Source organism: Gopherus evgoodei, unplaced genomic scaffold (assembly GCF_007399415.2).
Source record: "Gopherus evgoodei ecotype Sinaloan lineage unplaced genomic scaffold, rGopEvg1_v1.p scaffold_34_arrow_ctg1, whole genome shotgun sequence".
Lineage (NCBI taxonomy): Eukaryota > Metazoa > Chordata > Testudines > Testudinidae > Gopherus > Gopherus evgoodei.
The window spans coordinates 2,514,636-2,542,177 of record NW_022060016.1 but is presented as its reverse complement, the minus strand read 5'-3'; the positions used below and the strand labels follow the sequence as shown (position 1 = coordinate 2,542,177).

At 56.4% G+C, this 27,542-nt stretch overlaps 1 protein-coding gene across 2 annotated transcripts; it reads left to right on the top strand.

Annotated features, from left to right (window-relative positions):
* The first annotated feature begins 1,208 nt into the window (after positions 1-1,208).
* On the top strand, positions 1,209-26,981 carry CLIP3 (CAP-Gly domain containing linker protein 3). 2 transcript variants are annotated; one of them, XM_030544680.1, is made up of 14 exons: positions 1,209-1,305; positions 3,972-4,126; positions 12,830-12,969; positions 13,651-13,744; positions 14,889-15,050; positions 15,753-15,871; positions 16,758-16,994; positions 17,407-17,542; positions 17,750-17,878; positions 19,796-19,930; positions 20,107-20,230; positions 21,532-21,596; positions 22,340-22,412; positions 23,619-26,981. In XM_030544680.1, the coding sequence occupies exons 2-14, from the start codon at positions 3,991-3,993 to the stop codon at positions 23,671-23,673; spliced, it is 1,605 nt and encodes a 534-aa protein (XP_030400540.1). In that variant the 5' UTR covers positions 1,209-1,305; positions 3,972-3,990; the 3' UTR covers positions 23,674-26,981. The 2 variants fall into 2 exon arrangements, with proteins under 2 accessions (XP_030400540.1, XP_030400541.1); XM_030544681.1 differs by lacking the exons at positions 1,209-1,305; positions 3,972-4,126 and adding an exon at positions 11,029-11,164.
* The last annotated feature ends 561 nt before the right edge of the window (positions 26,982-27,542 follow it).

Genomic DNA, 27,542 nt, shown 5'->3' with positions numbered 1-27,542 from the left:
ATCCCGTTCCCCCTTATTTTACCCCACAACCTCCTACTTCCCCTATAGCCCCAGCACTCCTCTACATCCCTATTCCCACTTATCTTACCTTACCCTACTCCCCCTACAGCCCCTATAGCCACAGCTCCTCTATCAACCCCCTGCTCCCCCTTATCTTACCACACAGCCCCCTACTTCCCCTATAGCCCCTATATCCCCAGCTCTCCTCTAATCCCTATTCCCCCTAATCTTACCCCACAGTGCCCTACTTCCCCTATAGCCCCAGCACTCCTCTACATCCCTATTCCCACTTATCTTACCTTACCCTACTCCCCCTACAGCCCCTATAGCCACAGCTCCTCTATCAACCCCCTGCTCCCCTTATCTTACCACACAGCCCCCTACTTCCCCTATAGCCCCTATATTCCCAGCTCTCCTCTAATCCCTATTCCCCCTAATCTTACCCCAAAGTGCCCTACTTCCCCTATAGCCCCAGTTCCCCTCTCAACTCCCTGCTCCCCCTTATCTTACCCCACAGCCCCCTACTTCCCCTATACCCCCTATAGCACCAGCTTCCCTTTCAACTCCCTGTTCACACCTTATTTTACTCCACAGCCCCAGCTCCCCTCTACATCCCTGTTCCCCCTTATCTTACACCACAGCCCCCTACTTCCCCTATAGCCCCTATAGCACCAGCTCCCCTCTCAACCCCCTGTTCCCCCCTTATCTTACCCACAGCCCCAGCTCTCCTCTATATCCCTATTCTCCCTTATCTTACCCCACAGTACCCTACTTCTCCTATAGCCCCAGCTCCCCGCTATCTCTATCTTACCCCATAGCCCCAGCTCTCCTCTAATCCCTATTCCCCCTTATCTTACCCCACAGCCCCCTACTTCTCCTATAGCCCCAGCTCCCCTCTACATCCCTGTTCCCCCCTTCTCTTACCCCACAGCCCCCTACTTCTCCTATAGCCCCTATAGCACCAGCTCCCCTCTCAACCCCCTGTTCCCCCCTTATCTTACCCACAGCCCCAGCTCTCCTCTATATCCCTATTCTCCCTTATCTTACCCCACAGCCCCCTACTTCTCCTATAGCCCCAGCTCCCCTCTACATCCCTATTCCCCCCTTCTCTTACCCACAGCCCCCTACTTCCCCTCTAGCCCCTGTAGCCCCAGCTCCCCCCGGCAGCCCCACCCCCCGAGGAGGCGGGGATGCAGCGCTGATGCTGATGCTGGTGCTGATGCTGCGGCGGCGCATGGGCTCTGAGAGGCTCCGGACCCAGCGCCAGCGCCCGGGCACCGAGCAGGCGAGGGATCCTCAGCCGCGGTAGGTGCGGCCCGGGCCGGGCCGGGCCCCCATCGCCCGGGACAGAGGGGCCGGGCGGGGCCCAGCTGCCTCCGGCCCGGGGGGGGTGGACATGGGGGGAGGGTCGGTGTTTATCTGGGGCCCGGCTGGGATCAGCTCCACCCCTGCCCCCATCGCCCCCCTTCTGCCCCCCCACCCGTCACCCCCATCGCCCCCAACCAACCCGCCTGTACCCCCTGCCTCCTCCCATCCTTCCCCCATCCACCCCATCACCCCCAACCAACCCGCCTGTACCCCATCGCCCCCTGCCCCATCGACTGATCACCCCACCTGTACCCACCCCCCATCCACCCCCATCGCCCCCCAACCAACCCACCTGTACCCCATCGCCCCCTGCCCCATCGACTGATCACCCCACTTGTACGCATCCCCCCATCCACCCCATCACCCCCCAACCAACCTGCCTGTACCCCATCGCCCCCTGCGCCCTGACTGATCACCCCACCTGTTCCCCCTCCTCCTCCCATCCCATCCCCCTCCCATCCTTCCCCATCCACCCCCATCACCCCACAACCAACCCGCCTGTACCCCTTCCCATCGTTCCCCATCGCCCCCAACCAACCTGCCTGTACCCCCTGCCCCCTCCCATCCTTCCCCCGTCCACCCCATCACCCCCAACCAACCCGCCTGTACCCCATCGCCCTCTGCCCCCTTCCCCATTGACTGATCACCCCACCTGTACCCCATCCTCCTCTCATCCCTCCATCCACCCCCATGACCCCCAACCAACACACCTGTACCCCATGCCCCCTGCCCCTACCCCCTCCCATCCTTACTCATCCACCCACATCACCCTCCAACCAACCCGCCTGTACCCCATCCCCCCACTCCCTCCCATCCTTACCCATCCATCCCATCACCCCCCAACCAACCCGCCTGTATCCCATCCCCCCTGCCCCTACCCCCTCCCATCCTTCCCCATCCATCCCCATCGCCCCCCAACCAACCCACCTGGACCCCATCCCTCCATCCTTCCCCATCCACCCCATTGCCCCCCAACCAACCCACCTGTACCCCATCCCTCCTCCCATCCTTCCCCATCCACCCCATCACCCCCTAATCAACCCACCTGTACCCCATCCGCCCTTCCCCCCTTCCCCTCCCCTTCCCATCCTTCCTCCATCCACCCCATCACCCTCCAACCAACCTCCTGTACCCCATCACCCGATCACCCCACCTGTACCCCATCCCCCCTTTCTATCTCCCTCCCATCCATCCCCATCACACCCCAACTACCCTTTCACCTCCATCCTTCCCATCTGTACCCCAGTGCCCCCCACTGCCCCTCCATCCTCTCCCAACTACCCTATCACCCCACCTGTCCCCCCCAGCCACCCCATCATCTCCACCCTTCCCATCTGTACCTCCAGGGCTTCTCCTTGACCCTCCATCCTCCCCTGCCCTAACCCCCCCATTCCTATCCCCATCCACCCACAGTCATGCCTCGTGTGTCCCATTCTCCCCTCTAGGCCCTGACACTGCCCCCCCCTTCACCTCCCTCCACTCTCGTGTCCTGATCCTTCTCCCTCACCCCCAACCATCGGTCCCCTTCCCCGCAGGGCCACCCCATTTGTTACCCTTGGTCCACCAGTCCCGTGTTTTCTGGGGCTCTTCTGCCCTGCAAAGGACTTTTGGATGTCAGGCCAGGGGTGTGTATAGGGTGGGAGTGAAGGAAGTGTCCAAGGGGGCCCCACCAAGCCCCCCTCTGCTGAGATCTGCAGGACAGGCCAATGTTGACCAGTGACAGGAGAGGCCTGGCTCACCTTTCCCCTAGGAGCCTTTGGGGGACAAGGGAGAGAGGGTTCTGAACTGCTGGGCTTTCCTAAGCTGGAGCAGGAGACAGCAGTGTATGATCTGGTGAGATGGGCAGAGGGAGTGGGGTCTTGTGGTTAGAGCCAGGACTCCTGGGTTCTATCCCCAGCTCTGGGAGGGGAGTGGGGGCTAGTGGTTAGAACAGGGGAGGCTTAGCCCTAGGACTCCTGGGTCCTATTTCCAGCTCTGGGAAGGGAGTGGGGTCTACTGGTGAGAGCAGGTGATGCTTAGCCCTAGGATTCCTGGGTTCTATTTCCAGCTCTGGGAGGGAAGTAGGGTCTAGTGATTAGAGCCAGGACTCCTCGGTTCTATTTCCAGCCCTGGGAGGGGAGTCTGTCTGTTGTGATTGCAGGGAGACAATGGGCCTAAGCCCACCCATAGCTAAACACCCTCCCACTTAAGCATGGGAGAGGGACCAGTGAACCCAGGCCCGAATGAGTACTGGGGACAACAGATGAAAGAGCAGAGACAGGGGTGGGGCCTAGTGTTTAGAGCAGGTCACTGGAATTTGACCCTAGTTTTCAGTTCCCCCTTCTGCCTTGCCATGTGACGCTGCAAGGAAGCCCCTTCACTGGTCCATGCCTCAGTTTCCCCATCACAATTTTTTTTAATCACATCAAACTCACTGTGGGGAGCGGGGGCGAGCCTGTGGGGCTTAAAATGAACAGGAGCCCATGGGACAGAGGGTGCTGCAGAGATGCCAGGTCTGATCGTATTAGCTCTCCCCAACGGCGGCGAGTCGACCCTCGGGGGGCGCGGCGGGTTCTGCTGATTGCTCAGAGGCCTGGACATTTTTTTCCCCCTTCCCTCCACAGCCAGGAGTAACAACCCATCATGACCAAAAACGACTCAGCTGAGCTTCCCTCTGAGGAGGTGCGCCAGCCGCCGGAGTTCCAGAGCCCCGTCCTGGAGCGGAGGAAGAAACCCATCGTCCATCCCTCCGCCCCTGCACCCTTGCCCAAGGACTATGGTGAGCTTGCCCCGCCACCTGCCTGAGGGCTCGTCAGCGTCTTGCTGTCACTCTTCTTTCGTTTCCCAGCCTTCCCACGGCTTTGGATCCCAGGGACCCCCGTCGCCCAAGACAGCTGCACGGGGTAACGTTTCCCGTTGCCAAAGGGCCTCATCCCCAGAGGTGCTGAGCACCAGCCAGTGAGAGGCAGCGTGGCCTACCCACTGGCCATCGGAGAGTTGGGCTCAGTCCCCATCTGTGCTGCTGATCTCCCTCTCTCTGTGTGCCTCAGTTTCCCCTCCTGCCCGGTGTCTGGTTTGACTGTATGCTCTCTGGGGCAGGGAGGAAGGGGGGCTCTTGCTCTGTGTCTGTGCACAGCCTGACACAGTGGGGTCCTGATTTCAGCTGGGACCCCAGGGCATTGCCATGATGCATGTAAGAAGAGTGGCAGGTGCTCGGAACCTCTGGGGATCAGACCCCAACATCCAAATCCCTGGCTCTTATCATTAAGGGGTCTCAGAGTCCCATTTTATAGATGGGGAAACTGCTCCATGCCTCAGTTTCCCCAAAATCACCCAGCAGGGTGGGGGCAGAGCTAGAATTAGAATCCAGGTTTCTCAGGACCTAATCCAGTGGTGTATTCACTAGGCAGCACTGCCTCCCCGCATTGGTCTGTGGGTGACAAGGATGTAGTTGTATTCTGCTCCCATGTGATGCTGTGTCATTCAGCTTTTAACCCCAGGGCCAGGTGCCCTGGAGTCTGAATCTTTCTACTTATCCACCATGCGTCCAGCCCGCCCCCCCGCCACAACGGCTCACCGCTGCTCAGACAGGGCCAGCTCTGAGCCAGCAATCTCCATGGCCCAGTCAGGCCCCGGTGTCTGTGCTGAGGCTGCCAGCAAGAGGTGACTGTCTGATGTCTGAGAAAACAGGCAGAAACCAGCCAAACTTGCTTCATGTAAGTCGCTGACCCACGCGTCAGTGCTAATGGAGTTCGGCCATAGAAACTGAGGTCTGATCTGAGCAGAGTTAGGACCAGTTTGTGTCAGGTGGGAATATGATTCTTCTTCCCTATACAACCTGGACAGGTTATGCCGGTATAGCTCCTATAGGTGGGAATAGTTATCCATGTCTGAGCCAGCGGCGGCTCCAGACACCAGTGCTCCAAGCCGCAGAGGGTGCCTTGCCGGTCCCTGCGAGGGCAGCAGTCAGGGAGCCTTCGGCGGCTTGCCTGTGGGAGGTCCGCTGGTCCCGCAGATTTGACGGCAATTCGGCAACAGGTCCGCCGAAGCCGTGGGATCGAGGACCTCCCGCAGGCATGCTGCCAAAGCCGCGGGACTGGGGACCTCCCGCCGGCAAGCCGCCGAATTTGCAGGACCGGGGACCTCCTGCAGGCACGCTGCCGAATCCGTGGGACCGGGGACCTCCTGCAGGCACGCCGCCAAAGGCAGCCTGACTGCCGTGCTTGGGGTGTCAAAATACCTCGAGCCGCCCCTGGTCTGAGCACCTTTACGCCTGCATAACTGAACCCAGGTCTCCTGCTTTAACTAGACTGGGATAGTTAAGGCAGGACAATTTGGGTGGGGAGACAAAATCCCTAGGCTGGATTTGAACCAGAGGTTCTGAAACCCTTCCTTTGACTGCTGGGGCAGGCGGGCTGCCTGGCTCCATGGGCCTGAAACTTGCAAACAAAGTACCCACGTGAGCCCCTCTCAGGAGAAGGACCCGGTGGTATGCCGGGGACAAATTGGCAGGTGATCGGTTTCTAAACACAGCCCAGTGACTCAGTGTTGCTAGTTGCAGACACGGTGCGTCATCGGATGCCATTATTCTGGAAAGTCCCGCCCCCCCCCAGCTGCATTTGCATGAATTTGGCTAGGACTATGGCAAGAGCAGTATAGATTTTTATTTGGGGGCGGCGGGGAGATGAGAGAAGAGCATGTATCTCACCAGCAATAGAAATGGGGGCCGGGGTTTGACTTTGGAGCCTTTATTTGTTGTTATCGGATTATGCTGTGAGTATTTTGGCAAATGAGATTAGCTATGAAATCCACGCTAGGAATATGCTGGTGCTGGTATAATAAGTTTAGGGAGAGTTTAGGGGGGAGTTTTTGCTGCGTGGATTGCGTGGGAGCTCCATTGGCTCTGCGCAGGTCTCCAGGTGCCTACACCTGGCTGTGATTAATTAAAAGAACCCAACAATTTAAAACAAAAGGTGACTGTAGTGGAAGGCTGATCTTGTTTGCCTGAGACTCAGGAGAGCGAGGCGCTATCCCTGGCTCCGCTAATGACTCCTTGTGTGAGGCAATTGTACCGTGCCTCAGTTTCCCCATCTGTAAAATGGGGAGAATAACCCTGCCTTTGTCTATTTAGATTGTGTGCTCTTTGGAACAGGGACTGTCGCTCACTCTGTGTCTGTGCAGTGCCCAGCACAATGGGGCGCTGGAGCTTTAATAATTTAGCTGTGGAAGGTGTCAGATAGATGGCCCCAGAGAGGCAGAGACATGGTTTGTTTATCTGACAGTTCAGTTTCCAGGGCCATTTAGGCCCCTGATTCTTGGCTTGCTTTGAGCTGAGGCCCACAGACTCATTTCACCAAAACAGCCCTTGACCAGTAAACGACTGCTGGTGACTACCCATCTGGCTAGGGTTGGAACCAGTGACCTACACATCTCCACTCAAATGGTTTCTTATGTAGTTAAGACAGTCATTTGTTTCATCATAATTATTATCCTTTGTTTTATTTATTTATTTATTAATAGTAATACTGGAATACCTAGTCATGGCCCAGGAGTCCATTGTGCAAGGTGCTGCACATATTAATGCAATTAGGTGTGTTACGGTAACACCTAGATGCCCCAGCCATAGACTAGGAGTCCACAGTCCATGTTCATTTTTATTGCTATTAGATGTATTGCAGTAGAACAGGAGGGAGAGAGAGCACTCAGCGGTTTGAGCACTGGCCTGCTAAACCCAGGTTTGTGAGTTCAAGCCTTGAAGGGGCCATTTAGGGATCTGGGGCAAAATCAGTACTTGGTCCTGCCTAGTAAAGGCAGGGGGCTGGGCTCAATGACTTTTCTGGCTCCTTTCCAGCTCTGTGAGATAGGTATCTCTCTCTATATAACCTAGGAGCCCCAGTCACAGACCAGGACTCCATTGTGCCAGGTGCTGTACATTTTTTTTTTGCTGTTAGGTGTATTGCAGTAGCACCTCGGTGCCGCAGTCATGACCCAGGCCCCCATTTAGCTTATGCGGCAGGGGCTGGGCTTTCTGCTCTGCAAGGCCTGCAGCGGCTGCGCTGGGAGCGGGACGAAGTCTTAGGCAGCTGGGCATTTTTACAACATTTATCAATAATGACAATCGTGGAGATAGCTGGGATTGAAAGCAGCGGCCTGGGCTGAGCAGTGGATCCCAGGATGTGTCCTGCCAAATGGAAAGGGCAGCTGATGTTATGCAAATGGGTGGTTGGCTCAGCCTAGAAGAATCCAGCGAAGACAAAGGAACGGCAGGGTGTGATGGGATGTCTGATCGATCACGGGGCTGGGGAATGGGACCTTTCCCATCTAGGGGTGCTGGCTCCAATCCAGCCTCAGGGCCGGGGACTGGCTGACTCAAGGGGGCAGGGAATGGGATATGGGGCCTTTGCCCTCTGGGGGGCGCTGGCTGTGATCCAGCCCCAGGATGGGGGGATGACTGGTTCAGATGGCTGCGGATTGGGACATGGGGCCTGTCCCCTCTAGGGGGCGCCAGCTCTGATCCAGCCCTAGGGAGGGGGACTGGCTGTCTCTGGGAGTGGGGAATGGGACACAGGGTCTTCTTCCTCTTGGGGTCTCCAATTCCAATCCAGTACCTGGAGGAGGGGCTGGCTGGCTCAGGGGATGGAGAATGGGATTTCTCCCCTCTAGGGGTGTGGGCTTTGATCTGGCCTCAGATTGGGAAGACTGGCTGGGATATGGCAGGGACTGGGATATGGGACCTCTCTCTAGGCAGTGGGGTCGTTGATCTGGCCTCAGGGCAGGGGAACTGGCTGGCACAGGCGCTGGAGACAGTCTGTGAAGTGAGAGCCGCGGGGGAGGATAGCAGACAATGCGGCTGCCTGGTTTGCAGAGAGATGCCATCAATCTGGCACCTTTCACCCATGTGAAATTGACTCCAAAGCCTCCCTGTCACACAGCCCAGCTCTTGTGCTGCTCACAAGCTGGGTTTTATTTCCGTGTGCTGCCTCCTGACAGGCCGATCTGAAAAGCTCTCTCCTTTGTCCAAGGGCCCTGCACTCAGGAAATCTATAGCTCACCCTGGAGTCAATTAGATGATTGAAACAATTGAAACGATGTTTATTCCTCCCCAAATCAATCTGAGAAACTGAAGTACGGTTCTGCTTTTATTAGATATATGATGGTAGTGTCTGGAGCCACCAGATCAGGGCCCTGTCGCGTCAGGTGCTGCCCAGACACGCAGTGACCGAGATCAAGGCCCCATCGCTCTGGGCACTGCCCAGGCTGAGAGAGAGATAGTCCCTGCCAAAGAGCTTCCAGGCTAAACAGACGAGGCAAACCAAGGCAGGATGATTCTCCCCCCAGTACAGCTGTGGAAGCTGAGGCCCAGAGAAGTTAGGGTCAAGTTTTCAAGCCACACTTGCAGCCAGATTTTCCAAAGAGCCGGGGTCAGCCCTGCAAAATGGAGCAGATGTTTCTAGTGAGATGAGTGCTCAACGTGCTGAGTGTTTTCATTTGTGAGGGTTATTGCTTCTGTCTAGTGCATGAAAGGGAGGGGAGCTCTCCTCTACATTTGCTTCTCTCCTATCCCACCTGTGTAAGGCCCAGTAGATAATTGAACTTAGGAGGTCTGCGTGGTAGCCCACTGCCTTAACTACAAGGCTGCAGACAGGATGAGGGGCTTGTGGATGAGCTCAGGGGGATGGTGCCATGCTTAGGGGGCTGCCAGGAAAGGGTTTATTTGCTGGCAGGCGTAAGGGATAATTCTCCACTGGCATAAAATTCATGGGACCTATTTTATGTCTTTATTTTTGGTCTTTGCTAAAGTTGCTTCAGGTTTTGGGTTATAAACTCGGGCTTGAGCCTGCTGGACTGGGTGGTAAATCGCACGTTGATTTCAACAGCAACTGGCTCAACGCCCCTTTTGCTCGCCTCCCGTGTCCCCACGCAGTGGCCCCGGCGCACCCGGCTTCTGCATGGCGCCTCCGAGCGGCCGTGCTCTCATCTGCAAGTGTGCAGTGTCGAGAGGCGTTCCCCCCGCCCCTCGTCCATGGCAGTTCGGCTACTTCTGCTGGCGTGGCTCTCTGCATGGATGAATCGGAGCCCGGAGCGCTGCCGTGCCATGGTGCTCGCGAGCGACAGTCACGCTGGCCTGTTTTGGCCATTGGGCTGCAGCTCAGGCAGTGTTTCATAAGAAGCCGTTGCTGGGGGAGGGAAGATCCAGGCTTTGTGTTTCCCTGGCAGGCTGAGACAAGTGCCTACTGCTGCCTGGGATATTTATCTCTAGGCTGCCTGCAAAGGGGATAAATGTGGCTGCAGCCCATATGTGTCAACTGCACGGCGCTGTCGGCTCACTACAATGTTAATCCAAAGGACCCTGTGAGTCAGGACTGAGTCAGTGCTCCAGGGTGGTGCTGGGGCAGGGGAGAGCGGGGGGGAAAGGTCCATCAAAGTGTGGGAGGAGAAGCCTGTAGGAGATACTCTTCTCTCTAATTAGTGCTGGTCCCTTTGCTTTGCTGCAGGGAGCAGGGTGGGTGACTCAGCAGAGGGTGCTCTGCCTTTGTATTCAGTGCTGGCCCCAGTGTGGGGCTACAGCAGGGGTAGGCAACCTATGGCACGGGGGCCGAAGGCGGCACGCGAGCTGATTTTCAGTGGCACTCACACTGCCCGGGTCCTGGCCACCGGTCTGGGGGGCTCTGCATTTTAATTTGATTTTAAATGAAGCTTCTTAAACATTTTAAAAACCTTATTTACTTTACATACAACAATAGTTTAGTTCTATATTATAGACTTATAGAAAGAGACCTTCTGAAAATGTTCAAATGTATTACTGGCACGCGAAACCTTAAATCAGAGTGAATAAATGAAGACTTGGCACGGTACTTCTGAAAGGTTGCCGACCCCTGGGCTAGAGGGAGCTGCACTGCAGGGCTTCAGTAGGGGGCGCTCTCCCCTTGCAGTCTGCGCTAACCCCAAAGTGTCACTAGGGGGCGCTGTGCTACTTGACTTGGTGGCTTTCAGATCAAATGCAAAACTGAAACCCGAAATCCTTCTGGTGATTCTGCCATGCTCTTTGCAAATATAGTGACGTTAGCCCATTTAGCCAGGGCACTGTGGTTAACTGCAGCCTACTTCCTTCCAGTCCCCCATGCTGTGTCAATTATATACAGGGTTTTTCTTTACTTTCTATCCTAAACCAATGTACCATGTTGCCGTTGACCGCTGCTGCGCCCCACCCCAGAGGAGGCTGCATTGTAGCACTGATGAACGACCCCTGTACAAATATGAAAGGAGGATTGTTTATATGTTTATGGCGGAAGTCACCAGGTGGCACTGTGACAATTGTATCAATTCTTTCTCTTAGCCTGTGAGCAGTGTTCAGTCTTGGAAGCCGTGCTGGGCTCTTTTCCGTGCTGCTGTTTCTCTTTGGAGGAGCCATTGCAAGCAGCGGGAGAACAGGGCCGCTGCTTCAGTCTCCCCAGCTCGACTCCCGAGTCTTTGGGCAGAATTGCTTCCTGGGAACCAGCCATTGGTATTTGTCCAGAAAGAGGGCAGGGGTCAGATGGGAGAGAAGAAAAAGAGGTGGTACTCTTCCAAGCTCTGCCCAATAAATAAGCCCGCCCAAGTGTGTCACCAAAAGGAGATGCTGCCAACAGCAGGTCATGCAGACGTTCATAAAGGGGGCCGTGGTGCCGCTTGGTTATCTCAGCTCCTTACGCTGAGCTGCCCCTGGGTGGGGTTTGTCCCTAGGCTCTGCTAGACTCCTGGGCTCAGGGTGGCAGAGAAGGCAATTTCCTGCAATCTCCTGGCCCAACCTGATTGAATTAAGCGTCGGTATCCTAAGGTTTGTCTACATTTGCAACGCTACCGTGGTGCTGCGCTGCTGGAGCGCGCTAGTGTAGACACTACCCGTGCCAATGGGAGGGGTTCTCCTGTCGCTGAGGTTAATCCATTCCCTCGAGAGGCGGAGCTGGCGTTGCTCCGTCGGTGTCACATCGGCGGGAGACGCATTTCAGTGGAGAGACGTGCCGCTAAGGCATAGCTGTGTAGTGTAGACCGGGCACCCCGAGGAGACACCTGTTGTCGGCTGATCAGCTGTTACAGGGAGAACGAGATCAGACGCCCAAACTGGACCGGGGAGTGACTCTCAGATTCATGGCGGGGCTGGTTCTGAGTGAGACTGAGCCGTTGGGAACTTGTGGCCACAAAAAAACCGCTGGGTGGGATTAGAAGGACTGATCACCGGCCAGAGCCCTTCTTAGAGCCCAGGCGATTGTCTGATCCTTGCCCTTTGCCAGGTCACTGGAAGAGCAGCGAGTGTCGCAGGAGATGCTTCGTATTTTGGGTCTCTCTGCCACAGTCACTGCACCCTCACTTGATCAGCGCGTCTCTGGACCGGCCAGCTCCAGTGCGGAATCGATTAATAGCCCAGGGCTGTTCTGTGGGAGAGGCTCGGCTGGTGGGAGCCAGAGCGCGCAGGCGACAGGGTCGCTGGTGTTTGTCTGACTGGGTGACGGTGTTAGGGCTTTAACGGTGGCCAGAACACTTTGTTGGGACTTTAAGCAATTGGGTTCCGTCTTGGATCTGTGAGTCGCCTTGTGCGCTCGACTCTACTAGCAACTTCCCAGCTTATCTCCGGAGGAGCAATACATCTGAGGCAGGCAGATTTGCTGGGGATCAGGCTGCCTGGACGTATCCCGCTGAGACGCACGACTCCGCCCAGGAGAGGCGATGGCTGAGGAACTGGGAGTCCAGAGCGGGTGCCCCTGCTGGACCCCAGAGGGGGAGACCCTGAACTGTAACTGACGACTCCTTCCTGATTGCGGAGGAGAAACAAACACTCTTATGGCTGCTCCCAAACCCCACCCAGCTCATTGGGCGTTTCCGTGACCTGCTCTGGCCTGGCCTCACATGAAATCGTTAACACAGCGGATGTTTAAACGGACTCACTCCTTCCTGAGATGAGGGGGGCGGTTCACACCTCCCTGAGCAATTACTTCAGACTTTGCATGGGGATGTGTTTTCTGGGCAGTCAGAAAAGCTAGCTGGTTTGCAAATGAAAGCTGAGATTCTGGAGAACAGGAGCTTCGGTTCAGAGAGGGGCAGGTCTGGCACATGGCACATACTGGGTGTAGCTGAGCCCTGGCGGACGGGGGGCCTGCATGCTGCTTGCAACCACCTCTGTCCAGGGGCTGGTGTAAATGAAACAAGGTGTGCTCAGAAAACACCCAGACTCTTCATCGCTCCCAGCTCTGCCACTGGCCTGCTGGGTGACCTTGTGCACGTCCCTGCCCCGCTCTGTGCCTCGGTTTCCCCTCCCACTTCTGACTGTGTAGGCAAGAGCTAACAGCACAAGGGGGCCCTGATCTGTATTGGGATCTGTAGGTGCTACTGTCATACGGTCTCGGCGTGGCGTGGTCTTGATTTTGGATGGGGAGTCAGGTGCTACCACAGTGCACCTAATAAAGGAGTAGATCCCCCTTTTTAAAGACCTTCCTTCTCTTTCCAGCTTTCACTTTCTTTGACCCGAATGATCCGGCTTGCCAAGAAATCCTCTATGACCCGAAGACCACGGTCCCGGAGCTGTTTGCCATCATCCGCCAGTGGGTCCCCCAGGTGCAACATAAGATTGATGTCATAGGCAGCGAGGTGAGTGAGGGGAGCAGACGCGCCTTGCACAGCGCCTGCATGTGTGCAGCCTGGCGCTGGGGAGAGGCACCGGCTCGCCCACCCTGGGGACACGGGACGTGCCGGGGGTGGCTGCAGCTGGGTGGAACCGGCACATCCTAATCAGATAAGGGCCTGATTCCACTGGGGGGTCTGAGATCGGCACCGCAGCGGGTCAGAAAACAGCCCACAGGAAATTTCGAGGCAGAGTCTAGTGGGTAGAGCAGGGCGGGGGCTGGGCATCAGGACTCCTGGGTTCTATCTTCAGCACTGCCACTAAGTCGCTTTGTGACCCTAGGCAAGTCCATGCCCCGCTTTGTGCCTCAGTTTCCCCCCTTCTGCCAAAGGGGCAGTGCCTGCCTTCGAGATCCCCAGAGCAGAGGTGCACCGTGTTGCTTCTGTTAGAAACCTCCCATCAGGCCTCCCTCACTGCACCCCCCAAGCTCCCATCACCAGGGACCTTCCCACTCCGTGCTGGGTGCTGTTCTGACCTGGCAATTAACCTGACACACAGCGGGATGGCTGGTGGGGGTGGGGAATGCAGCTTGACCAGCTCTGACCAACCCCACCCCCTGCTCTCCTTTTCCCCTCCCTTTCGTCTCCTGCCCCTACCCTCTCTCCCCCTGCCCCTGCCCCTGCCCTCCTCCCCTCTCACCCCCCCAGATCCTGAAGCGCGGTTGCCATGTGAACGACCGGGATGGCTTGACCGACATGACTCTGCTTCATTACGCCTGCAAAGCCGGGGCCCATGGCGTTGGTGAGCTGGCGTGGGGGTGTAGGGAGGGGGACGGGCTGCACTGTGGGCTGGGAAGGGGTAGGCTCCCTTTTGGGGGTCACCCTGTATCTCAGCTGAGGCGCGAATGGCTTAATCCCCTGGTTGGGGGACGGGGAGCTGCTGTCCTGGAGCAACTGGGACAATCTGGGGGGCTCACACTGCCCCACGCAGGCTCTGCCTCTGTGCTGTGGGCCAACCCCGCACTTGAAGGGGGCTGGCAGACGGCCCCCATCCCCCTGAGGCAGGGTCAGCATTGTGGGACCCATTCCTTCCCTGGTGGAGCAGGATTGGGGCCATTTTTCTCCTGCACAGACGTGTGGAGGGCCCCCCCTCAGTGCTCACCTCAGCTGCTGGGGTATCTCTGCTTGATGGCGGGGGGCAGGGTCTGCTGTACTCTCCCCAGTCTGCCCCACACAAAGCTCCCTGCTCGGGTAGGGTTGGTCAGACCCCATGGAGCAGGGAGGCTGGGAGTTTAAAAACCCATTGAGACCTGGGGCAGCTCCCCACACTCAGAGCAATGGGCTCAGGCTCTTGGCAGACCCAGGCAGCGTTGCTGACTTAGTTACACCCAAGACAGCTCCCCATGCTCAGAGCAATGGGCTCAGGCTCTCGGCAGACCCAGGCAGTGTCAGTTACACTCGGGACAGTTCCCCATGCTCAGAGTGATGGGCTCAGGCTCTCTGAAGACCCAGGCAGCGTTGCTGTGTTAGTTACACCCAGGACAGTTCCCCATGTTCAGAGCGATGGACTCAGGCTCTCAGCAGACCCAGGCAGCATTGCTGCCTTAGTTACACCCAGGACAGCTCCCCGTGCTCAGAGCGATGGGCTCAGGCTCTCGGCAGACTCAGGCAGGCATTAGTCACATCCATTCCTGTATTTTTGGCTTTTCCCCCTATTCGCTGTGGCTGGAGAGCTGCTTCCTTTCCAATGCAAGCCAAGCTCCTCCTGGGATCCCGTGACTCAGGGAGCCAGGGCTCCATCCTGGGCCCAGTGTGCCTCTGCCTTCCTCCAGTCTGGAGTGTGCTGCTGTTTCTCTCCTGCAGGAGCCTCATGGGGAGGGTGGTTCCAGGGGCTGTTGTGCCAACTCAGGGGTCTGATCCCATTGCTTTTGCCCCCCACGTCCCAGGCGACCCTGCTGCTGCCGTCCGCCTCTCCAACCAGCTGCTGGCCCTGGGAGTGGACGTGACCCTGCGTAGCCGCTGGACCAATATGAACGCGCTGCATTACGCTGCCTACTTCGACGTGCCTGAGCTCATCCGTATCCTGCTCAAAGGCTCCAAGCCCAAAGGTGAGCGGGGGCGAGAGGAGGGGACACAGGCCGAAGAGGGAGATGCTTCCCCCTGAGTCCAGCCGGGGGCCCCCCTGATTGCTACTGCCCCGTGGCTCTGGGGTTGCATTGCCCTGGCCCGAGCAGCCCTAGCTGTGTTTCTGGTAACCGGCGAATGTCAAAATACCTAGGAAGGCAAAAGCGACCTCAGTGGCAGGAGCCGGGCTGGGAGCCAGGACTTCTGGGTTCTAGCCAATGTTCCCTCTAATTTTTGACAGGCTGTGTATGCAAAAAAATTCTTCTGTGTTGTGCTTCTGTGCAAATTTTTGTGTGTGTGGTGTTTTGCTGTGTGTGCGGGGTTTAGGATCTGTGTGCGCACTCACACACGCACAGCTTAGAGGCAACAGTGGTTCTAGCCCCAGTTCTGGGAGGGAAGTGGGGTCTAGTGGTTAGATTGGGAGTGGGAGAGGGCTGAAAGTCAGGACTCCTCGGTTCTATCCCCAGCTGTGGAAAGGGAGTGGGGTCTAGTGGTTATGGGGGAGGGGCTGGGAGCCAGGACTCCTGGGTTCTGTTCCCACTTCTGCCACTGACTCATCATGTGACCTTGGACAAATCACTCCCTGTGCCCATTTCCCCTCTAGCCCTTGGCATGGGGGGTGGCAGGTCCCTTCGGGGCAGGGGTCAATGTCTCACCGTGGGCCGTGTTCACGCTTTGTCTTGCAGTGCTCAACTCGACCTGCAGCGACTTCAACCACGGCACGGCCCTGCACATCGCTGCCTCCAACCTGTGCCTGGGGGCTGTGAAGTGTCTGCTGGAGCACGGGGCCAACCCAGCTGTCAGGGTGAGAGTGCACGAACCGGGGGGAGGGGCGCGGGAACGGGAGCTAAACTGCCCAGAGGGGAGGGGATGACCTTATCATAGAATCATAGACTATTAGGGTTGGAAGGGACCTCAGGAGGTCATCTAGTCCAACCCCCTGCTCCAAGCAGGACCAATCCCCAGATTTTTACCCCAGTTCCCTTAATGGCCCCCTCAGGGATTGAACTCACAACCCTGGGTTTAGTAGGCCAACGCTCAAACCCCTGAGCTATCCCTCCCCCCCGAAAAGAAGAGCCTGCCAGAGCTTGGGATTGAACCACAGACCTTTAGCTTAGCACTAACCCAACTGAACTGCTTCAACAGCTGCTAAGTTTCAGTATACAGACAGGAGACCAGTTGGGGCAAGATGGGGGGAGCTGATAGCACATAAAAGACACCAGACTGTCAGGATATGGACTAGGGGGAGGAGGGAGGGAAGGGGGAAGTGGCAGCAAGGAGAGGACCTAACTGTGGGGATATGGACCAGGGGGAGGGGCTGCAAGCAAAGAGGGGCCCTGACTCTGGGATATGGACTGAGGGGAGGGGCTACAGGCAAAGAGGGGACCTGACTGTGGAGATATGGCCCGGGACTGGGGCTGCCTGCAAAGAGGGGATGTGACCCAGGAGGATATGGACTAGGGGGAGGGGCTGCAGGCAAAGAGGGGACCTGAGTGTGGGGATATGGCGGGACTGAGGCTTCCTGCAAAGAGGGGACCTGATTCATGGGGATATGGACTGGGGGAAGGGGCTGCGGGCAAAGAGCAGCCCCGACTCTGTGATATGGCACAGGGGATGGGGGAGTGCACACAGGCAGCCTCTCGGGCCCTTTTCCCCCCGTCCCAGCTTCTTTCCCACTCTGCCCCCTGCAGAACAGCAAAGGGCAGGTGCCGGCCGACGTGGTACCCGACCCCATGGACATGACGCTGGACAAGGCCGAGGCCGCCATGGTCGCCAAGGAGCTCAAGCAGCTGCTGCTGGACGCCGTCCCTCTGAGCTGCAACCTGCCCAAGGTCACGCTGCCCAACTACGACAACATCCCCGGCAACCTGATGCTCACCTCCCTGGGCCTCAAGCTGGGGGAGCGTGTGGTGGTGGACGGACAGAAGGTACCGACCCCTCGGCCCCCTCTGGGAGCTCCCCAAGCGAAGGGGCGGTGGGCTGGGCCGGGGCTTGGATGGGGGATCTTGGAGCAGAGCGGGGTGGGGGCTCGGTAGGAGGCACTCTCCCCTTGGTGCCTGCGCTGACCCCAGTATGGCAGTAGGGGGCGCTGTGCTGCAGGGAGCAGGGTGGGGGCTCTGTAGGGGGCGCTCTCCCCTCGGTGCCTGCGCTGACCCCAGTATGGCAATAGGGGGCGCTGTGCTGCAGGGAGCAGGGTGGGGGCTCTGTAGGGGGCGCTGTCCCCTTGGTGCCTGTGCTGACCCCAGTATGCCAGTAGGGGGCGCTGTGCCGCAGGGAGCGGGGTGGGGGCTCAGAACAGCCCCAGCCTCTGGCTGTGATGATCTGTTTGTGTCTCTGTAGCTGGGCACCCTGCGTTTCTGCGGCACGACGGAGTTCGCGAGTGGCCAGTGGATCGGGGTGGAGCTGGACGAGCCAGAGGGCAAGAACGATGGAAGTGTTGGAGGAATACGCTACTTCATTTGCCCTCCAAAGCAAGGTAAGTGGAGCCGGACGCCTGGGTTCTGTTCCCAGCTCTAGGATGGGAGTGGGGTCTAGAGGCTAGCGGGTGGGACTGGGAGCCCGGACACCTGGGTTCGGCTCCTCTCTCCAGAAGGGAGTATGACTTAGTAGATACTGGGCTGTGCAGCTAAGTGTTTTCTGAGTCCACCACTGACTGTTGGGTTTTTTCCCTCCATCTTCTCAGGGGTTTTCGCCTCTGTGTCTAAAATCGCCAAAGCCACAGACCAGATGCCATCATCGGTGACTTCCACCCCAAAAACCCCCCGCATGGACTTCTCCCGCATGACCGGGAAGGGCCGGAAGGACAAGAAAGGTAGCAGGGAAGCTCTAGTGGCTAAAGCAGTAGGGGCTGGGAGCCAGGACTCCTGGGGTTTGCTCCCAGCTCTGTGAGGGGAGTGGGGTCTAGTGGTTAGAGCAGCGGAGGGCTGGGAGCCAGGAAACCTGGTTTCCACTCCCAGCTCTGTCATTGATTCTGGGCGTGACCTTGGCTGTGCCCCTTTCCTTCCATGTCTCATTCGTCCACATCTGAAAAGGTACTTGGCTAATTAACACTGAAGACCCTTTATCGCATGGGGTGAGTGGAAAGAGCTGACCTGGCCTTTGGATTTGAAATCTCATCAAGGGGCTTGACATGGCAGTTGATTAATCAGGGGCAGCTGGGGCAGCACTGCGCACCGGGCTCTCTGCTAGGAGATAAATCAGGCGCCCCATGGCCCTGTCCTCGGATCGTGCCTGCCCCTCCGTGTCTGGCGGAGGAGAGGTCAAAGCCCTGGCAGGCTGGTGGAGGGGAAATTTGTGTGCTATTTACATATGCAAATTAGAAAGGCCCAGCCTCCCCACAAACCAGTCCCACCAGTTCTCCCCACCCATGTGCCTCGCTCCTCCCCCATATTCCAGCCAGTCTCCTCCTCACCACCCGCTGCCCCCTTTCCACCCCTCTCCCAGCCAGCCTGGGCTTGGCATAGAATAGCAGGGTTGGAAGGGACCTCAGGAGGTATCTAGTCCAACCCCGTGCTTAGAGCAGAACCAGCCCCAACTAAATCATCCCAGCCAGGGCTTTGTCAAGCTGGGCCTTAAAAACCTCTAAGGAAGGAGATTCCACCTCCCTAGGGAACCCATTCCAGTGCTTCACCACCCTCCTAGTGAAATAGTGTTTCCTAATATCCAACCTAGACCTCCCACACTGCAACTTGAGACCATCGCTCCTTGTTCTGTCATCTGCCACCACTGAGAACAGCCGAGCTCCATCCTCTTTGGAACCCCCTTCAGGTAGTTGAAGGCTGCTACCAAATCCCCCCTCACTCTTCTCTTCTGCAGACTAAATAACCCCAGTTCCCTCAGCCTCTCCTCGTAACTCATGTGTCCCAGCCCCCTAATCATTTTTGTTGCCCTCTGCTGGACTCTCTCCAATTTGTCCACATCCTTTCTGTAGTGGGGGCCCCAAAACTGGACGCAATACTCCAGATGAGGCCTCACCAGTGTCAAATAGAGGGGAATAATCACTTCCCTCAATCTGCTGGCAATGCTCCTACTAATACAGCCCAATATGCCGTTGGCTGTCTTGGTAACAAGGGCACACTGCTGACTCATATCCAGCGTCTCGTCCACTGTAATCCCCAGGTCCTTTTCTGCAGAACTGCTGCTTAGCCAGTCGGTCCCCAGCCTGTAGCAGTGCATGGCATTCTTCCTTCCTAAGGGCAGGACTCTGCACTTGTCCTTGTTGAGCCTCATCTGATTTCTTTTGGCCCAATCCTCCAATTTGTCTAGGTCACTTTGGACCCTCTCCCTACCCTCCAGCGTACCACCCCCCTCTACCCCCCAGCTTAGTGTCATCTGCAAACTTTACAATTCATCCCATCATCCAGATCATTAATAAAGATGTTGAACAAAACAGGCCCCAGGACCGACCCCTGGGGCACTCCGCTGGATACCGACTGCCAGCTAGCCATCGAACCATTGATCACTACCCGTTGAGCCCGACGATCTAGCCAGCTTTCTACCACCTTACAGTCCATTCATCCAGCCCATACTTCTTTAACTTGCCAGCATCTCCTGCTGTGGGCTCCTCCCCCTGCTCCCTCCATGTCACTCATTGGAAGAGAGAGGAAAAGTTGAGGATGGGGAGATGGCAGAATTAGCTTACAGATGGGCAGGGTTTCAATCACCGCTCTGGCACCCGGCTACCAGAGGTCTGGGCAGCCCTGGGCTGGTCTCACTGCCTTTCCCTCAGCCCTCAGGAAGAAGTCTCCCTCCGTGGGCAGTCTGGACCGAGAAGGGCTGAAGATCGAGATTGGGGACCAGGTGCTGGTGGCGGGGCAGAAGCAGGGCATCATCCGGTTCTATGGCAAGACGGACTTTGCGCCGGGTAAGGGAACGGCTGGCGGGAGGGCAGAGCTGCCGATTGGTGGGTGGAAAAGACTGTAACAGGGTCTTTTCGCTCTGGCGTGGGAGTCTGGTGCTCGTAGGGCCGAGGCTCCGGGGTTTGAGCTCGCGTCTCATGCTGGGAAATAGACTGCTGACAGCTTCTTATCCCATCGCCAGGTTACTGGTTCGGCATCGAACTCGACAAGCCCACAGGGAAACACGATGGCTCGGTCTTTGGGGTCCGATATTTCACCTGCTCCCCTAAACATGGAGTCTTTGCCCCACCTTCCAGGGTCCAGAGGTACGTTTCTCCTGGCTCTAGCTACGTGTGAGCATGAGCGATTGCCTTCTAGGGGCTAGCCCCACTGAGGGATCTGCTGCTGCTTTAGCACAAGGGTGGTGTAACGGGTTGGGACTCACCACCTGGCGCCTCCTGCTGGTGACTCCAGGAATTAGCTCTGGCTGGCAGAGTGCCCCCTCCTGGTGGCGTCCCATCCGTCTTTCCACCCTCCGTTGGCGTCTCTGGACCCGCATTGCTCCCTGCTCGGCGGCATCCTCTTCAAGGCCACTGCCCTCCAGCAGTGCACCTTCGTCTACCTGCACCCCCTTCCGGGGGTCAGTGATCAGCAGTCCTATACCCCAGCCACCATGTCCAACCACACCCTTTGAGTCCAATCCCTCTTGTCAGGGATCTGGCATAGTATAATGGCCGCTCCCTATGGCCAATGACTGGGTGTACTGCAAGGAGGGGAAGGGGGTGGGGAGACCCAGGCCCGCCCTCTGGGTCCCGGCCCAGGGACCCTCTGGCGGCAGCCTTGCTGTCCTTCTCTCCCCTCATCTGCCTGCTTCCCTGGGCCGCTTCCCCGATGGCCCCTTGTACCCGCTGGGCCCTTCCCTTCTGGGCCTGCAGCCTGGCAGCTATGGGCTTAAGCTCTCTAGCCTCCCCGAGCCCTGACCAGCACTGCACTGTCTATGGTGGTAGTCTCTACCCTTGGAGACTGATCTTCCCCTCTCAAAGACCTGGGACAGACTGACTGCGCCCTTCCTGGGCAGCCTTCTTATAGGGCTGAGCCTGGCCCTGATTGGCTGTCTCCATACTGGGCCCTGATTGGCTCACCACAAGCCCTTCCGTATTTGGCTCACACTCACAGGGAGTGGGGCAGTGCGCCCCACTACAGGTGGGAATCTGTGGTTGGAGTGCTGGGTTCAAATCCTGCTCCTTGAGGGGGCGCGTGTGTGAGAGTATGATTTCCTGAAGCTTCTGACAGCTCTGATTCAAACGGGCAAGGATGAGACAGCCTTCAAATCATCCTAACGAAGCCCCTTTGAGTGGCAGCTATTCTCCCCGGAGAGCAACGGGCAAACGTCATAGAAGTGGCTTCCCCCGGATTATCCGCCTCCCGTTTTTCAGAGGCTTTGGGATGGATCTCAGGCCTCGCCTGTGTGGAGGGTTCGCCCTGATCCCAGTCACCGGTATGCGAGCAGCCTTCCTTGCCTATCACCGGTGGTTGGAATCTGGGCCACTCCTTGGCGTCGGTAAGGTCCTGGCTGCGCTGTGAACAAGCCTCTCTTCTCTGCCTTTTCCCTGTCCCTCCCTTGCAGGATCGGCAGCCCCAAAGACTCTCAGGGAGATAGCAGTTCGGTGAAGAAGGTGCACCAAGTCACTAGTAGGTATACTCTGGATCTTCTGCCTTTCCCTTCCCCCTAGCGACGGGAGGGACCAGGGGCCAAGCCCACCCCACCTGTGACTCCATTGGCCTTGCACCGGAGGGTGTGTGTGTGTGACTTAACTAGTGAGGCCACGGGGACATCCAGTCTTCCCCAGCAATTCCATCTGTGCCCAAGTCATGGCCCCATGGAATCTCTCTTCGGTGCTTATGTGACACCCCCCCCCCCCCGCCAGCACTGTCCTCTCCGAGCATCTCACAATTGTTAGGGTGTGTTTAGCTTCACATCCCCTCTGGGAGGCAGGGCTATTTATCCCCCTTGCACATATGGGGAAACTGAGGCACAGACTGGCAAAGTGACTTGCTCAATGTCACGCGGGGAGTCTGTGGCGTAGCAGGTAGTGCTCCAACCCCTGTTCCACACTCCCCTCATTCTGCCAGGGCTGTTCCCCCAACGCACACGGCCCTCGATGCAGCAGCAGCCCTCCCTTGCCTCAGCCTGCCACCCTCTCTCTCCTCGTTTTGAGCCGTAAGCCCCGTCATCTCCGTGATCCTTTGCAGCCACGGTGCAGGGAATTGAATCCATGCCACCCACATCCCAGGCGAGCACCCTAACCATGAGGCCTGTGCACCCTCCTGGGTTTGTCGCACTGTGATTCCACTTGGGGTTGTTAGAGGGCGTGGGTGGCCCCCGAGGTACAGTGACTCCATTTAAAGCGACAGCGTTCTCCCTTCTCTCACAGTGTCACAGCCAAAGCGCAACTTCACAGCAGTCAGGACCCCAAAAGACATCACGTCAGAAAACTCCATCTCTAGGTAAGGCGGGGAAGGAGCTGGGGGCAGGTGGGTGTGTGTGTGTGACCAGAGCTCTCTCGTCTTGGCTTGGGTGGGGAAGCAATCCCCACCCTGAGTCCCAGGCACAGAAATGACCCTCCGCATAGCCCCCTTTCTGACACTCTCCTGGGTAAGTAACATGCACCTGAAAAGCAAGGGGGAAAATTCCCTGTAGCATCCCCTAGAGACTCCCAGCTTAGAACCAGAGCCAAAGGAAAAGAGAGAAACACCATTCCCTGCGCTGGAAGCTGTTCTCGGACTGGGGCTAGGCAGCCAGATGATCCGTGGGTCCCTTCGGCACTTTAAGTTAGGGGGTCCCCCTCAGGCCCCAAGCAGAGTACGCTGGATGGAAATAACCCTCCGGGAACCGCCCCCTTGTTGGCCCATGTGGAGCTGGTGTAAGAGCCAAGGTCCCAGTGTAGAGCATGGGTTGGGGAATAGCTGGAGAGCCCTGCGCTGTGGTTATTCTCTGTCCACCAGGGCCCATAGGGGGCTGATTGAGGGTGTGACCAAAGCACCCTGCTGTTTCTATTCTCTGCTCCCCAGGATCCATGGGTGGGGGGGAAGCTCAGGAATGTCAGGGGAGTGCACTGTGCTGTGGCTATTTTCTGCCATCAGGCCCCCTGAGGAGCAAACAGGAAATGAGAGCAGCCTCAGAGCTAACTTACTGCTAGAGCAGCCCCGAGGCTGCTCTGACTTTACAGTGCAAGGACCCTTTGTGCTAGGGCTGTACATTTTTATTGCTATTAAATGTATTACGGTAGCTCTCAGCCACCCCAGTGGTGGATCAGAACCCCACTGTTCTAGGGGGCTGTAGATTTTATTGCAATTAAGTGTATTATGGTAGCACCTCCAGTCATGGAACAAGACCCCATTGTATTAGGTGTTGTACATTTTTATTGCTATTAGGTGTATTATGGTAGTGCCTAGGAGCCCCAGTCACAATGGTGCGAAGTGCTGTACAGTTGTGTTGCTATCAGGTGTATTATGGTAGCACCTAGGCGCCCTAGTCTTGGACTGGGATCCTGTGGCGCCAGGCGCTGTACATTTCCATGGCTATTAAGTGCTGTACAAACACAGAACAAAAAGCCAGTCCCTGCCCCAAGAAGCTGACACGCTGCCTTCTCATTTCCTGTCCCCCTGCTGCGAGCTGCCCGGCGAGCGCTCCCCACCTCTCGTCTCTTTCAGATTACTCTTCTGCTGCTGGTTCCCCTGGATGCTGCGTGCAGAGATGCAGTCCTAAGGCCTCGGCACGCGCCTCTCCCATCCTCCGCTCTGTCCTCCGTTCTCCAACTAACCGAAAGAAAGACTGCTCTCCCCGTTGGGCTCTCATCCCCCCGCCCGCCCCCCTGAGTCGCAGTTCTAGTGAACCCCAGTGCCTTGGTACCATTGAACGTCGCCCCCTATAGTCCGTGAGAAAGGCTGCACTAACCCCCCCACCCCACCGCGGGTATGCACCCCACGCCCCGGGTAGACGTAACATGGGCTCGGAAGCGCCCCTCTTTGATTTCTCCCCCAGGGCGCAGAGGCGTGAACACAAAGCCTCTTTGGTACAGATTTCCCTCTGTGGTTTTATTGCTCTGAGCCTGACGCTCGGGGTAAGGCCTATCAAGGAACCCCAGAGCCTGGCCCTTTGAGTTGCTCCCCAGCTAAACTTAATCTAACCTGGCCTCTCTCTACATCTCTGTAGCAGTGCGGACAGGGTCAGGTTATAACACTCCGACTGTGGAAGTAATGACCCTCCCCAGCTTAAGCTGCCTTTTTCTCTGGGAATCATGTAATGCTTACCTTCCAGGATCAATGCTATTCGATTGCTGAGTTCCTTTCAGGGAGGAGATCTGGCTTATAGAAACTGGTCTCGTGTTGAACCTTAAAGAGCAGTGAGATTTGGGGGGACCCTCCTCTCTGGAAATAGTGCAGGCCCCCTTCTGAGAAAGCCCCTGTCCCCTGGGATTCACTCTGGGGCCCACTGTTCAGTTACCCTGGGGGGGAAATCAGTGCGTGAGTGTATTTCTAAGCTACATCAGCACTTACGGAGATTGCTAAGCATTCCCCTTGAGACACAGCTGCTCCAAGGACCAACTGATGTTGGCTTCAAAGGTTGGCGCAGCCTGTACCAGGGTCGGGGGTCTCTTAACACAGCGGTTGCCTGGTGTTCCTCCGACCCTCTTTCATTCTCATCGATTTGTTTCCCTCCGTGCAATCGCTCTTTATTTGCAAGCAAACCTGGCCGGGCTTTTTCCCTTTTGAGCTGTTAAGAAAAAAAATTATATTTTTAAAAGAAAATGACCCTTAATAACTATCTTAAAAGAAAAATTAGCCGTGGATGGCATGTTGATGTTCCCCACCGAGCCGAAGGTCTGTCTAAACGTGAATGTTGTTCTGTTTAACTCTCCCGATTAAAGCAGTCCAGTCCCAGTCCAGTTAAAGCAGTACTGTGGATTTATACTGGTATCAAGGTGCTTATATCAGTCTAGTGGAGAGGAAGGGGAAGAAACTATACTGGCTACGAGACACCTTTATCCTGGTATAACTAAACCCTACACAGGGGTTATATCAGTGTAACGGTATCAGTAAAAAACCCACACCTCTAGCCCACACACTTGTGCCAGCACAAAATCTGTGTGTGGAACTGGTGTAAGGGAATGAGGTGCCCAGTTCTCTCCTAGTGACAACCCCAGCCTTGGTAAATAGCCAGCTTTGATCCAGTGTAACCATGCAGTTTATAAAGGTGCCTCATCCTGTGACATCTTGTTCCCCTTTCTGTGTGGGAATAGCTATCCGGCGTAAGCACACTGACCCTGGTAAAACTGCATCCACACTAGAGGGGAGCTGTCCTGCGTTAGCTGGTCCAGTCTAGTGAAAGAGGTACTGTGTTCGGGGGCAGGTCTCAGGAATGCTGGGAAGCCGGAGGCATTTGGGGTGTTGACAACTGCCTCTGAGCGGCTACTTTTGGGAATGGCGGAGAGCTCCCTGTCTGAGTGGCTGGGCTCTGCTCCAGACAGCAGAAAGTGCCGCAGCCTGCTCTCGTCGGGAGGAGACCTACAGAGAGTTGGCTGGATACTGCCCAAGACAGGGCGTGGGTCATTGCTAGAAACCAGGAACAGCTGCATAGAATCTGTCCCTCCATCCATCCATCCCACTGTATCCTTGGATCCATCCGTCTTATCCCTCCACCCATGCTTCCTGACCCCTCTGTCCTCCGATCTATTCATCTTCTCCCTCCATCTCTCCATTCTTCTCCCTCTATCCTCAGATCCATCCATCCATTCTTATCCTTCCCTCCATCCTCCACCGCTGCTGCCATGTCCCCTAATGTCACAAACTGGGAAAGCGGGAGAAAACGACTGGTCAACCTGCTTTCTCTGGGGTGTCCTGTTAGTAAGCAGAGGTAGCCTGGTCCAGTGGGTAGAGGTGGGGAAGCCAGGACTCCCAGGTTCTATTCCTGACACTGGGAAGGACAAGGGAAAAGGAAGCCCATTCACCTGTTCTATTCCTGACACTAGGAAAGGCGCGCTGGGCAAAGGAATAGAAAGGCAGGACTCCTGGGCTCTGTTCCTGGCATTGAGAAGGAGCATACAACTGACACTATTGGCAAGTCCCCGTGCCTCTGTGTGCCTCAGTTTCCCCCATCTACAAAATGGGGATGAGGCTATTGACCCACCTCACTGAGGGGTCACGGAGCTTGAATAACGAAAAGGCTTTGAGCCCCTCAGAGTGGCAGCTCCTCCTGGAAACACGGCGCAATATCAAGTGGTGAAAAAAGGACCAGTGTCCTTTAAAACACCTCCAAATGGCACCGCTGCTTGTGCACCAGGCTGGAATTCTAACCACCATCTCCAAATCCTCCAGCCTTCCTCCATGTCTTTCTGTTGCATTTTGTGAGAGCTGGGAAACGCTAGGACTCCTGGGTTCTATTTCCTGATGCTGGGAAAGGAGCCTCGGGACTAGGAAGCTAGGGCTGGCCCCTAAAGCTGCCCCCACACGCATCACCATCCCTACCAGCTGTTATGAGTACTAAACACACACATAATCTCATCCTCTCAGCTTCCTTTCTAGCCCAATAAAAAGACCCCCCCGCTTTCTCATTTTCTTTTTACTAGCAATAAACCCTCCCCCCTGCAATCGCTCAGCTTCACCCTGGTCACGAGGGGGTATCCTGGGCCTTCCCCCATTTCATCCAGACCCTGAGTCACCTCAGCCGGGCCTGTGTTTCTGATGCTAACTGTCCTTGGGGACCGCTGTCAAAATACTAACCTGGCCCCAGTCCGGCTCGAACTCCTGTGCAGTGGTCCCCACCATGGCCTCAGTGTATGTATAATAGAAATCACACGTCGGATGGAGTTTCTTTAACACTATTTTTAAAATTTGTAACCCATTCTCCTTGTAAATTGTTTAGCGAGTGGCTTGTTACTCCCGCTGACGATCTCGCTGTTAACTTTGCATGCCTTGTCCCTTTCCCCGTCCATCCAGGATCTCTGGAAAACTCAGCATGAGAAGAAATCAATATGCTTATTGCTTATCTGTCATTAATAAAGAGTGTTTCTATGTGCATTGTGTAACAGGTCTCTGGCTTTAGGGTGACCAGACAGCACGTGTGAAAAATCGGGACAGGGGTTGGGGGTAATGGGCACCTATAGAAGAAAAGGCCCCAAATATCAGGACTGTCCCTATAAAACAGGGACATCTGGTCACTCTATCTGGCTTCCGCGCCTCAGTGCTTGGTCCCATCTCCCCCACCAGCTCATCTTTGGAAGTAATATGAGGAGTGGGAAGGTGGCATCTCAGGTCAGCGGGGCATTTAAAACTAAAGCCTCTGCAGCGTCTAAGTTTAGAATCCGCTTTTTCTCCGCAACCATGAGGGCTAGAAAATTAACTTTAAAAAAATAAATAATTTGAGATTCTCGCGGCCGCTTAAAGATGCCACCTCCTTTTTCTGGAGTATGGACTTAATCTCTCCTTCGATCCGCTCCAGCCCTGCCTCTGAGCTCACCGCTGCTCCGCTATCCTTCCCATCTTTGGAAGTAAGGCCCCACCTTTGGAATGCTGGTCAACCCCAAAGTTTCAGGGATTGTTCTAGGCACCAATGAGCAGAACTCCACTGATTTGGGG